This window comes from Thalassophryne amazonica, chromosome 21, assembly GCF_902500255.1.
Source record: "Thalassophryne amazonica chromosome 21, fThaAma1.1, whole genome shotgun sequence".
Classification (NCBI taxonomy): domain Eukaryota; kingdom Metazoa; phylum Chordata; class Actinopteri; order Batrachoidiformes; family Batrachoididae; genus Thalassophryne; species Thalassophryne amazonica.
In genome coordinates this window covers 15,430,905-15,444,449 of record NC_047123.1, presented here as the reverse complement: position 1 = coordinate 15,444,449, position 13,545 = coordinate 15,430,905, and the positions used below count along the sequence as shown (strand labels likewise).

The window sequence follows — 13,545 nt, the reverse complement described above, 5'->3', positions numbered from 1 at the left end:
TGTTGAATCAGCACTTTAATACGCCACACCTGCCAGGAGGATGGATTAATGTAGTACTCAGTTGGTCCAGTTGAGCACTATTTTTTCAATTTCAATTTATTTTCATTTATATAGCACCAAATCACAACAAAGTTGCCTCAAGGCGTTTCACACAAATAAGGTCTAACCTTACCAAACCCCAGAGCAAGCACACAGGACACAGTGGTAAGTAAAAACTCCCTCTGAGGAAGAAACCTCAAGCAGACCAGACTCAAAGGGGTGACCCTCTGCTTGGGCCATATTACAGACATAAATTACAAAACAATTCACAAAACAAACATACAGGAAATGTTGCCGGTGCACAGGACGCGAGGGTTTCCAGAACAGATACCACACCCATCTCTGGATGAAACACTAATGGACCAAGTGTCTGTCTGGGTGGTTGCCATCTAGGACCCAAGGTGGTTGTGTGGTTTTGTGGATGCAGCAAAGCGCAGCATCGGCAGATGCTCCCAGACTTGACTTGTAGTACACATGAAGATGGATTTTTAACAAATGTGTGAACATTTTTACAGAAATAATCCTTTTTGTTTAATAACTGGTGAAAAATACAAGTGAAAACAAAAGTGTTAAATTTATATTTTTGTTGAGTATATATTTATATGTTTGTTGCTATCACAGCATAGCAGAGTTGAAAGCAAACGGGATAAAAATAAAAAATAAAACAAATCATGAAAATTTTTGGCAAGGGCCAAAGGCCCAAAGCCCCTGGTGGGGGAGTCTGGGGGTCCTCCCCCAGAAACATTTGAAATCTCAGATGCATTCTGGTGATTAACAGAATGACCGAACTTGGCCACCCCTGGGCTAGACCCTAACAGATATAAAAAATATATTAATGCCAACGATTGTCATCTTATGCATAATGCAAGTGATAATCAAATAAGAATATCTTCTTACCTCCCTGGTTTGCTTTCCTGACATAGGAAGACAAAAAAGGTCATTCTTGTCTTTTTCCTCTAACTACTGCCATCTAAACTTGTTCTTCACGCCGTCATCACAAGTCAAGCTGCCCCCTCTTTTCAAAATTGTGAAATCTGCCATTATGTTTCTGATTTTTTCACCCCAAAACTTCAGAAAGCCTGTATCCAGAAATCTGCCATTATGTTTCTGATTTTTTCACCCCAAAACTTCAGAAAGCCTGTATCCAGAAGAACCATAAAATGCAGATTTAGCAAGCTACAGTTTGCATGGAGACCATGTGAAGTAAATTTTTACCAGACAGATTTTGAAACATAAGATCAAAAACTTACTGGAATTTTAGCTTTTCTTTATAAACGATGATTTTAAAAAGTTTTTAAAAGTTGCGTCGCCGTCCATTTTCTGATGAACTTTAAATCATCTCGCACAGCAGAATCATACTAATGTATGATTAATGGAAAAAATACGCAATTCATAATGTCCACAATAAAGTAAACCGTTAGGAGAACAACCGCGCAGTCCCCAAAAATAGGATTTAATAAAAACCCAAACCTAGGTTAGGTGGTTCGGACTTCATACAGAGGCGTGTTTGGGCACCATTAGTCCATCAGTTGTCAGAGGAGCCATGGTGATTTCCCTCACGAGCCTCCTCCATGCAGAATCTTGCCATGTCTGCCGAGCATGACTTAACTAAAGTATAGATTTACCATAATCAATGAACTCCACAGCAAATGTAAGCCCAGGACTCCAGACCTTTTATCTGCTGACTTAATTGTTGGATAACAAACAGCTCATGGAATAAGTGCCCAGTTGTGTTTGGTCTACTCTAAATCAGTGACTATATATCATTCTGATGCTGTTCATCCAATTTACATGTAATGACCCACAAACCAATGCTGAAAGTCTGCACCATGAAGCGGACCCGGCGCCACGAGGGGGCGTTTGGGGGCGACGCCCCCTCACGTCATCAACCAGGGTTATCAAAAATAAAAATAAAAAAGAAAGAAAAAGAAATACTGGAAAATATAGTGCCTCGCAGTTTTGTGGATTTTTTTTAGTCCAATTTTGCATGCTTTTTTTTTTTTTTTTTTTTACAGCACATTGTGCTCAGCGTCCTCATCAAGCAGGCCGGTGTTCTGTCGAGATGATGGGACACCTGTTGCGGCACCGTGAAGGGAGAGCACGCGCATTGTGTTCTGCGTGTCTGTTTATAAGAATCTTCTCGCCCAGAAGAAAAAAGAGCGCCAACAACTACCCATAACTGTGTTCTTCACTCGGAAAAAGATACCTGCAGTGAGGTGTGAGTGGAAAAAGGCGCGACAGTGGCGCGGTGCCAGGACGAAGAGGCGCGATCAGAGGAACTGTGAAATACTGGTCAGTCACTATTAATAATTTCTTATGTGTCCAACCTCGTAGGTTGACCGTTAAAATTAAATTTGTTAGTTCTAAAAGCCATCATAATTATTTATAGGAAAACATTCTATTTTTATTTCTCAAACAAATGTTTGGGCCTGAAAACAGGTTGGTCTTATTTTTCTACTATAATAATAATATAATAAACTCATCGCCCCCTTAATATTTTTTTTCTGGCGCCAGGCCTGCCATGAAGTCATATTTACTTTCAACTCTAATATGCTGTGACCACACAGACACACCTAATTCTGTCTGTGTCTAAACATGAAACTTTGCATAATATTTTCTGTGAAAATAAGTGTTTTGTTGCAGTTGGAACTTGTAGATTAAAATGTTAAATCCTGTCACCACAAACTCTGTGATCTATAGAGCCAAATTTATAGAAAACAATATTTAAAAAAGTAATACATATTTGAAGAGCCTACCTTCAGTATACTCCTTTGTGCCATCAAGGGGATCAACCCACACAACTAGCTGAGATTCAGAAACAAACATTCAGAGGAACTACATGCACACGTGAACATTAGCCACAATACAGAGTATTCATGCATCACTGTCTACTCCTTCACCAACATTCCAGTTTAGATGCCATGTTTCAGCATTTTCTTATTTCCTCCCCTTATTAAACAGTTAGGTCCACCAGTATTTGGACAGAGACACCATTTTTGTAATTGTGCATCTGTACAGCACCACAATGGAGCAGCGGTTCTGCTCTGTGTGCATCTGCTACTGTCAGATCACAGACCGCATGGGAAGACCAGAGGCTAGAGTGGCATCAGGAAGGGAATTCAGTGTAAAACTTGTGCCAAATCCAAATGCAGATCTGTACTGGATCCACTGTGGGCACCTTGAACAATCATGAAGCTCTGGCAGTGTTGACTTCCAGCACCGACTTCGAGTGATGACCAAAGGGTTTAACAACACAAGCCATTTAAGAATCGCAGCCATTTTTATAAGTGGATCACAGCTGATCTGTGAGCTGTACTGCTCCCCCCCCAGGTCAGCACGCATATGAACTGCAGATTAATTGCACAGTTTAAATAACAGCAGAAAATACAGATTTATTGTCATAGCGAAATGCTTTTAAATCTTGTACCAAACGTGCAGATCCTGCTGTGGTGACCCCAAGTGAAAACAGGGGAGAAGCCGAATGGACTTACTTTAACTGCATAAATCTCCATACAGAGTTACAGTGAAGTCAAAGCAGTTGTGCATTTTGATGAGGTTAGACCTTACCCTCGTGAAGTGTCTTGGACTGATTTAAATTTGAATTTGGCACTACATAAATAAAATGAATTGTTCAGTCCATGGGCCCACAGCCAACTGTTGACCTAATCTGTACCACTGAAAGTGTCTGAACGACACTTACAATCCAGCCTCGGTATACCATGGCATACACAAAATGTATGATGGCCATCCCTTAGCTACACTGAGGTAGGTGGCCAATGAAGGGTTAAACAGGGCTCAAAATTTAAACATCCTCCAATTATGTTGTAAAATTATTTGTCTAATCATAAAACTTCCAAAAGTTAAGTGTTTGAATCATTTAAACTCCACTGTGGTGGTGCACAGAGTGCAAAGTGTCAAACTGTATCACTGTCCATATATTTATGGCCCTGAGAGTACTTGCTGTTAAAAGCATGCACTGTGGTTGTGGAGCTACTGGCTTTTACCTCCTCCTCTTTCAGGCTGCTGTATTCTGCTGGACAGCTCTTCTGGAGGATTTCTTCTGCCTGGACGCTCTCAATGAGGTCTTCCCTCACATCCTCAGCTGGGAGCTCCTGTGTGAACAAAGACGAGCACAAACTCTAGCCCTTACAATGTAACGCCATTATAATCTTGAAGGGGTGACTGCAGGCCCCTGACAGACACAGATTACCTCCTCTCCGATGATGGTAATTTTGGGAAACCTCTTGGACAGTGATGCACAAATGCTCTGCTGTGCTAACCTGTCTGCAAGTGTCTGCAGATCATTAACCCCCGTCTGTGTGTGGGAACAGAGAGCAATCATAAACACATCCAAACCAGCTCATGCACCAGCTGCACATGCATCTCACCTTTTCCACAATGCCAAGTTCTCCGCTGTGAAGGACCTTCCTCACGATGGCTCCGGCCTTTTCTGCCACTGAGTAGGCAGAAGCCACCAGCCGCATAACCACAGCAGGACTCACAGACATGACTAACATACACAAACATCGTTTTAGTGTGCACATTCATTCACAATACCAAGGCCAGGTGTGACCCGATACCCAGCAGTTATTACTAAGTTGAACATTTAATGCTCAGACTGCATATTGAGCTGTGAACTTCAAATCTCTTTCTAACTTCACCGGAGTCTCCGGGGGAGGTTTCTGTTCTCCCTGAGTTTGACACCTACATTAGCGTTTGACAGGTCTACATCCCCAGTCAAACTCCTCAACTGCTGCTGTCCCCCAGCGGAGCCAGGCGCTTCACACCACAAGCGAGCCGCTCTAGGCTCACCTCACCACCTGTAGTGAACTCCCGCCCCAGTTTTTTTTTGGCAGTGATACGGTTTGTGACCAAGATTTCCTTGATCCGTAAACTGAAATCTGTAAACTACTTAAACTGAAAAAAATGTATATATATATATATATATATATATATATATATATATATATATATAATGAATGATATTCATGTACTGCGAGACCTGCGTTCATGTTAAGGGAGATATTTTTCACTATTCACATTTTGCAATTAACGGTTTGCGGATAATACACAATTTGCAACTGATTCATGTTTTGGGGGTTAACACAGGAGCCTTGACACTTGCACGAATTAGATCTGCGCACAATATTATGCACGCTTAATAGAACTTCACAGCAAAAAACCACCTGTTTAAATGTGTGCTGTCGCTGGCCATCGGAGATTTCTGATGTTGCCAATCCGAATCTGCATCACCTCCAAAATTTATTGGAGTCTTTCTTGGCCTAATAATCTGTGGTGCAAATTTCGTAAAAATCTGTGCAGTAGTTATGGCATAATCCTGTGGAGAGACAGGCAAATGAATAAATGCCGGTGATTTTATTACGTTCTTGGTGGACGTAATGAGAGCGAGTGAGTGTGGGTGAGACAGAGAAAAAAAAAAATATCATTTAATAAATCAGGTCCATTATTTATTGGGGAGAATACAGATAAATAAATACCAATGATTTTATTACGTCCTTGGTGGACATAATGAGAGCGAGTGAGTGTGCGTGAAACAGAGAAAAAAACAATTCATTGTTAAACATCACAACAAATCAGGTCCATTATTTATTGGGGAGAATACAGATAAATAAATAAATAAATACAACTGCAATTCCAATGAAGTTGGGACATTGTGTAAAATGTAAATAAAAACAGAATACAATGATTTGAAAATCCCCTTCTACCTATATTCAGTTGAATACACCACAAAGACAAGATATTTAATGTTCAAACTGATAAACTTTATTGTTTTTGTGCAAATATTTGCTAATTTTAAAATGGATGCCTGCAACATGTTTCAAAAAAGCTGGGACAGTGATATGTTTACCACTGTGTTACACCACCTTTCCTTCTAACAACACTTAATAAGCGTTTGGGAACTGAGGACACTAACTGTTGAAGCTTTGCAGCTGGAATTCTTTCCCATTCTTGCTTGATGTATGACTTCAGTTGTTCAACAGTCCGGGGTCTCCGTTGTCGTATTTTGCGCTTCTCAATGCGCCACACATTTTCAATGGGCGACAGGTCTGGATTGCAGGCAGGCCAGTCTAGTAAACGCACTCTTTTACTACGAAGCCACTCTGTTGTAACACGTGCAGAATGTGGCTTGGCATTTTCTTGCTAAAATAAGCAGGGACGTCCCTGAAAAAGACGTTGCTTGGATGGTAGCATGTGTTGCTCCAAAACCTGGATGTACCTTTCAGCATTGATGGTGCCATCACAGATGTGTAAGTTGCTCATGTCATGGGCACTAACACACCCCCATACCATCACAGATCCTGGCCTTTGAACTTTGCACTGGTAACAATCTGGATGGTCTTTTTCCTCTTTTGTCTGGAGGACACAATGTCCATGATTTCCAAAACAATTTGAAATGTGGACTCATCAGACCACAGCACACTTTCCCACTTTGCGTCTGTCCATTTCAAATGAGCTCAGACCCAGAGAAGGCGGCGGCGTTTCTGGATGTAGTTCATGTATGGATTTCGCTCTGCATGGTAGAGTTTTAACTTGTACTTGTAGATGTTGCAACAAACTGTGTTAAATGACAATGGTTTTCTGGAGTGTTCCTGAGCCCACACGGTAAGATCCTTTACACGATGATGTCGATTGTTAATGCAGTGCTGCCTGAGGGATCACAGATCACAGGCATTCAATGACGGTATTTGGCCTTTGCGCTTATGTGTAGAAAGTTCTCCAGATTCTCTGAATTAGGAATCCCTAAATTCCTTGCAACTGAACGCTGAGACACATTGTTCTTAAACTGTTGGACTAATTTTTCACGCAGTTGTTCACAAAGTGGTGATCCTCACCCCATCTTAGCTTGTGAACAGCTGAGCCTTTTGGGGATGCTCCTTTTATACCCAATCATGACACTCAACTGTTTCCAAACAGGTGTTCTTTGAGCATTCATCAACTTTCCCAGTCTTTTGTTGCCCCGTCCCAACTTTTTTGAAATGTGTTGCAGGGATCCATTTCAAAATGAGCAAATATTTGCACAAAAAAACAACCAAGTTTATCAGTTTGAACATTAAATATCTCGTCTTTGTGGTGTATTAAATTGAATATACAGTGAGGAAAATAAGTATTTGAACACCCTGCAATTTTGCAAGTTCTCCCACTCAGAAATCATGGAGGGGTCTGAAATTTTCATCTTAGGTGCATGTCCACTGTGAGAGACATAATCAAAAAAATCAAAAAAATCCGGAAATCACAATGTATGATTTTTTTAATAATTTATTTGTATGTTGCTGCTGCAAATAAGTATTTGAACACCTACCAACCAGAATTCTGACTCACACAGACCTGTTAATTTTTCTTTAAGAAGCCCTCTTATTCTGCACTCTTTCCCTGTATTAATTGCACCTGTTTGAACTTGTTACCTGTATAAAAGACACCTGTTCACACACTCAATCAATCACACTCCAACCTGTACACCATAGCCAAGATCAAAGAGCTGTCTAAGGACACCAGGAACTGTAGACCTGCACAAGGCTGGGATGGACTACAGGAAAACAGGCAAGCAGCTTGGTAGAAGACAACTGTTATGATTATTTATTAGAAAGTAGAAGAAACACAAGATGACTGTCAATCTCCCTCGGTCTGGGATTCCATGCAAGATCTCACTTTGTGGGGTAAGGATGATTCTGAGAAAGCTCAGAACTACACAGGAAGACCTGGTCAATGACCTGAAGAGAGCTGCACCCACAGTCACAAAGATTACATTAGTAACACATGATACTGTCATGGTTTAAAATCCTGCAGGGCAGCAAGGTCCCCCTGCTCAAGCCAGCACATATCCAGACCCATTTGAAGTTCACCAGTGACCATATGGATGATCCAGAGGAGGCATGGGAGAAGGTCATGTGGTCAGATGAGACCAGAATAGAGCTTTTTGGAATCAGCTCCACTTACCATGTTTAGAGGATGAGAACAACCCCAAGAAAACCATCCCGACCGTGAAGCATGGGGGTGGAAACATCATACTCTGGGGGTGCTCTTCTGCAAAGGGGACAGGACGACTGCACTGTATTGAAGGGAGGATGGATGGGGTCATGTATTGTGAGATTTTGGCAAACAACCTCCTTCCCTCAGTAAGAGCACTGAAGATGGGTCATGGCTGGGTCTTCCAGCATGACAATGACCCCAAACACCAGGGCAACCAAGGATGGGCTCCGTCAGAAGCATTTCAAGGTCCTGGAGTGGCCTGGCCAGTCTCCAGACCTGAACTCAATAGAAAATCTTTGGAGGGAGATCTGTATGGATGAGTGGACCAAAATCCCTGCTGCAGTGTGTGAAAACCTGGTGAAAAACTACAGGAAACGTTTGTCCTCTGTAATTGCAAATAAAGGCTACTGTACCAAATATTAACACTGATTTTCACAGGTGTTCAAATACTTATTTGCAGCAGTAACATACAAATAAATTATTTAAAAAAATCATACATTGTGATTTCCGGATTTTTTTTTTTTTTCAGATTATGTCTCTCACAGTGGACATGCAGCTAAGATGAAAATTTCAGACCCCTCCATGATTTCTAAGTGGGAGAACTTGCAAAATCGCAGGGTGTTCAAATACTTATTTTCCTCACTGTAGGTTGAAAAGGATTTTCAAATCATTGTATTCTGTTTTTATTTATATTTTACACAACATCCCAACTTCATTGGGGTTGTAAATGCCAATGATTTTATTACGTCCTTGACAGACGAATGAGAGCAAGTGTGTGTGTGTGTGTGTGTGTGTGTGTGTGTGTGTGTGTGTGTGTGTGTGTGTGTGTGTGTGTGTGTGTGTGTGTGTGTGTGTGAGACAGAGGGGGAAAAAAAAACAAGAGCATTGAAGATGGGTCATGGCTGGGTCTTCCAGCATGACAATGACCCCAAACACACAGCCAGGGCAACTAAGGAGGGGCTCCGTAAAAAGCATTTCAAGGTCCTGGAGTGGCCTGGCCAGTCTCCAGACATGAACTCAATAGAAAATCTTTGGAGGGAGCTGAAACTCCAAACCTGAAAAACCTAGAGAAGATCTGTATGGAGGAGTGGACCAAAATCCCTGCTGCAGTGTGTGAAAACGTGGTCAAGAACTACAGGAAACATTTGACCTCTGTAATTGCAAACAAAGGCACCAAAGGTACCAAATATTAACATTGATTTTCACAGGTGTTGAAATACTTATTTGCAGCAGGAACATACTTTAGATTATGTCTCTCACAGTGGAAATGCACCTAAGATGAAAATTTCAGACCCCTCCATGATTTCTAAGTGGGAGAACTTGCAAAATCGCAGGGTGTTCAACTACTTATTTTCCTCACTGTAGGTTGAAAAGGATTTTCAAATCATTGTATTCTGTTTTTATTTATATTTTACACAACATCCCAACTTCAATGGGGTTGTAAATGCCAATGATTTTATTACGTCCTTGACAGACGAATGAGAGCAAGTGTGTGTGTGTGTGTGTGTGTGTGTGTGTGAGACAGAGGGGAAAAAAAAACAATTCATAGTTAAACATCACATTTTACTTCTTGCTCTGATGACCAGCGACAATATGTGCATTGATTGTCTGTATGTATATTGTCACTTGGGACGATATGCGCCAGAGCCTTTGAACGTCGGCATATATCGTCATGGTGACAATACGAGGGCTGTCAATAAAGTATAGGTCCTTTTTATTTTTTTCAAAAACTATGGATTTCATTCATATGTTTTTACGTCAGACATGCTTGAACCCTCGTGCGCATGCGTGACTTTTTCCACACCTGTCGGTGACGTCATTCGCCTGTGAGCACTCCTTGTGGGAGGAGTCGTCCAGCCCCTCGTCGGAATTCCTTTGCCTGAGAAGTTGCTGAGAGAATGGCGCTTTGTTTGATCAAAATTTGTTCTAAACCTGTGAGGCACATCGAAGTGGACACGGTTCAAAAAATTAAGCTGGTTTTCGGTGAAAATTTTAACGGCTGATGAGAGATTTTGAGGTGATACTGTCGCTTTAAGGCCTTCCCACGGAGCGGGACGTCACGTAGCGGTCCCAGGCGCCGTCGTCAGCCTGTTTCAAGCTGAAAACCTCCACATTTCAGGCTCTATTGATCCAGGACGTGGTGAGAGAACAGAGAAGTTTCAGAAGAAGTCGGTTTCAGCATTTTATCCGGATATTCCACTGTTAAAGGAGATTTTTTTAATGAAAGACGTGCAGACGGGTCCACGCGTCAGGATGCAGCCGGCGCGGTGCGGCGGCACAGGAAAAACACCTCCGTGTTGATAACCATTTGTAAAATCCAGGCGGCTTTTGATGGCTTTCAGTGGAGTGAGTATATGAGAAATTGTTTAACAGCAGGACATGTTCCAACTTGTCCTTAAGGCTTCCAACAGAGGTGTTTTTCCAGTGGCGGAGCGTCGCAGCTTGTGGATCAGCAGCTCGGTGGATTTCTGGTAGCGGTGGATCTCTCTCAGCGCCTCAGTGCCGGGCCTGTAACGGTGAGGCTTCTTCACACCGCTCTTCCAGGCGGCTTTGGATTTATGTGTAGTCTGCTTGGTTCTGGTCATATTAAGTTTACGCTGTGAAACTGCCGGCCGCTTTGTTACATCGTCATTAAATTCACTATCCGGTACAACATACGGATCCACTGAACCAACTGCTACACATCGATCACAATAAACAGCTTTATCTCGAGGGTTTAAAGCCTCGTAAGAAGCTTTCATTTTCTCTATTTTCTTTCACGCGAAAGCCACATAGTAATCCACGATGGAGATGGGAGCAGAGTCATTATCAAAGTACCCACATTTCCTGAAAGCAACATCATGTGTGAGGACGGATTGCTCTCCTGTCACTCATAATTCCACGCCCCTCTCAATCGAAGCCAAGCCCTCCCACGCCAGAACAGGCCAAAAGTTTGAAACTGAAAAAATAAGATCTAAAAGTGAAAAAAAGATCTGAAGATGAAAAAAACAAATATGAATGAAAATAAATTATTTGATCAAAACAATTACAGAGCTGAATCAAAAATTGATTTAAACTGAAAAATATATATCTTACACTTATTTTGATAATACTTTTTAAATGATTATAAAATTCAAGAACAAACATTGAATTTTCACTTTCAAAATTTATTTTTTCAATCTTTTTTATTTTCAGATTACAAAACTTTTGGCCTGGATTTAGCTCCATAGAAAAGGGAAGACAAGGCAAATGGGAGAGGTTGTATCGGGAAGTGTTACCCTGTACACCTTGACAGAGTAGCTGTGGTCTCTCACCTGCACAATTACCTCGACATGTTTGAGCTCTGAGTCATAAACATCGCATTTTCACTTTTCTTTGCATTTTCACTTTGTTTGCCGTGTAATTTGCCCAAAAACTCAAGAGAAAGTGTCGTGTTTCTGATGGGGACAGACGAGGCCCGTCCCCAGAAGTAGGATTATTGCGTCATATTTTAACCCTTTAGCGCCCGCACTCAAACGAGACTGCACTGCCTAACGTACTGAAAATCATGACTGAACTTTGGGTTACTGCTATGACCAGCTGGGGCAGGGGTTAACAGCAGCTGTGTCCCTTTGAAAATCTGTGTGCCACAAAATTCTTCAGCCTTTATGCCACTTATGAAGTGTGCAGCTGCTGATTTGGGACACAGCCACAATGACGCAACGCAAAGTGCTCCGTGGGATTAGATGGTCTTATTTCAAATGCTTTTCCAGCCTCAGTCTGTAGAGTTTTGTAGGACATGGACTTTAGAAAGTTGCGGACCCTGAATTGGGACACAACCTGTGTATACAGTGGCAGATCTCCCCCGAGCTGCTAACAAAGGTTTGACAAAAAATGGGAAAGGTCTTGCATAAACAAAGGTTGATTGATGAATGCTGCTACGTGCCAAATAAGTATTTTCAGCATCTCGGGTGCACTGGGGCTGACAGGAAGGCATCGGGACAAACAAATGCACGTGCTTGACGGCACACACGTAATAAACGTAATATCGCGCACTACTGCATGCGGTAAATGGCAATTCTCATCAAAAGTAAGCATAATAAATGTTTCCGAGTACAGTGGACTGTGTTGTTACGTCAGCATACGAGGACTGTCCATAAAGTATCGTACCTTTTTTTTTTTTTTTTTTAACTATATGGATTTGATTCACGTGTCAGAGGACAAGTTGCGACATGCCTATCTCGGCTTTCAATGCTTACCAGTCGAGTGAGTTATAAGAGAAATTGTGGAGAGCTGGGCATGTCCCAACTTGTCCTCTGACACGCCAAAATGGAGGCGTTCTTTGTCTCGTTCGAACAGTGAATCGGTCGTGACGCACAAAGCCTCCGCGCGGCTTTCCATGACAAAATCTCTTGTTAAAAGTGAAATCTGCCGGAAAATGGTTGATGTCCAGCTCTTGTGATAACCAGAGAAAGTGCACACGATGGTCCCAGCTCCACACAGCCATCCGTTTAGAAATAATCCGGTGGTTCGTGCCTGTCATCGTGGCTCGGAGCGCGGCGAGCGCCATTGTGGGCCATCCTTAAAGCTGTAGTAATAGTCCTTATTCTTGTGAAGCCCGTAAAATTTTCACCGAAAGCCAGATAAATTTTTCGAATGGTTTCCAGGTGCCAGTCTCTAACAGCTTCTGAAAAAATTCTGATGGAAAAAAAACCCAAATCATTCCGCCATTTCCAGACAATGAAAATCCGACGACGGGGCGGGACCACTCCTTCCACAAGGTGTGCTCACAGGCGAATGACGTCACTGACAGGCGTGGAAAAACTCACGCATGCGCACGAGGGTTCAAGCTTGTCTGACGTGAAAACATATGACTCAAATCCATATAGTTTTAAAAAAAAAATAAAAGGGTACGATACTTTATGGACAGACCTCGTATTGCATTCACTGGATTAAAAAAAAAAAATTGACCGCTGATCTCGTACTTACGAGATCCTGATGTCGTAATTATGAGATTTTTTTTGAATTACGAGAGTAGTCACTTTTTTTTATAATCCAATGAATGCAATACATTTCCATAACTGACAGCTGCTCACATGGCTTTGTTTGTCCCGATAGCTGCCAACCTGAAGCGCGTGCCGCGCATGCATACTGGTGATGCTGATAAGGCTTATTAGAGTTCCAGTGATTAAAATAAAAACGGTGAAGTAAAAACAAAACTAGAGTCAGTATTTCGCTCCCCAAATTGTCTTAGAATGCAGAAAAAAGAGGGGGATATTTTATTTTTTTTCTGGTGAGAGGGAATGCCCTGGTTTCACGGACTGACATTACCCCCGTACCAGATTTGTGTTTACCCCTTTCTGTGTGGAGACCAAAATCAGGTTAACAGTAGAGGTGGGCGGATCGATCCTAATATCGATAATATCGATACCAACACTGGTATTGATATTGAACGATCCTCGTGTAAAAAGTTCGATACTCAAACTTTTTTCTCTCCCGCAGGCACTGACTGCTGCGCACACAGATTCATCAAAGTTCACTCTCTGTAAGAGCAGTGCT

The 13,545-nt window shown here is 41.9% G+C and overlaps 1 protein-coding gene across 2 annotated transcripts in view; it reads right to left on the bottom strand.

Moving 5' to 3' along the window:
- The window catches only part of bpnt1 (bisphosphate nucleotidase 1), a 68,844-nt gene that overhangs the window by 32,774 nt on the left and 22,525 nt on the right, over positions 1-13,545 (bottom strand). For both annotated transcript variants that reach the window (XM_034162867.1, XM_034162868.1), the window contains exons 4-7: positions 4,428-4,549; positions 4,250-4,354; positions 4,044-4,151; positions 2,796-2,844 (exon numbers count right to left, since the gene is read on the bottom strand). In XM_034162867.1, coding sequence (XP_034018758.1) covers positions 2,796-2,844; positions 4,044-4,151; positions 4,250-4,354; positions 4,428-4,547 — 382 coding nt within the window. In that variant the 5' untranslated portion in view covers positions 4,548-4,549. The remainder of the gene's footprint in view (positions 1-2,795; positions 2,845-4,043; positions 4,152-4,249; positions 4,355-4,427; positions 4,550-13,545) is intronic.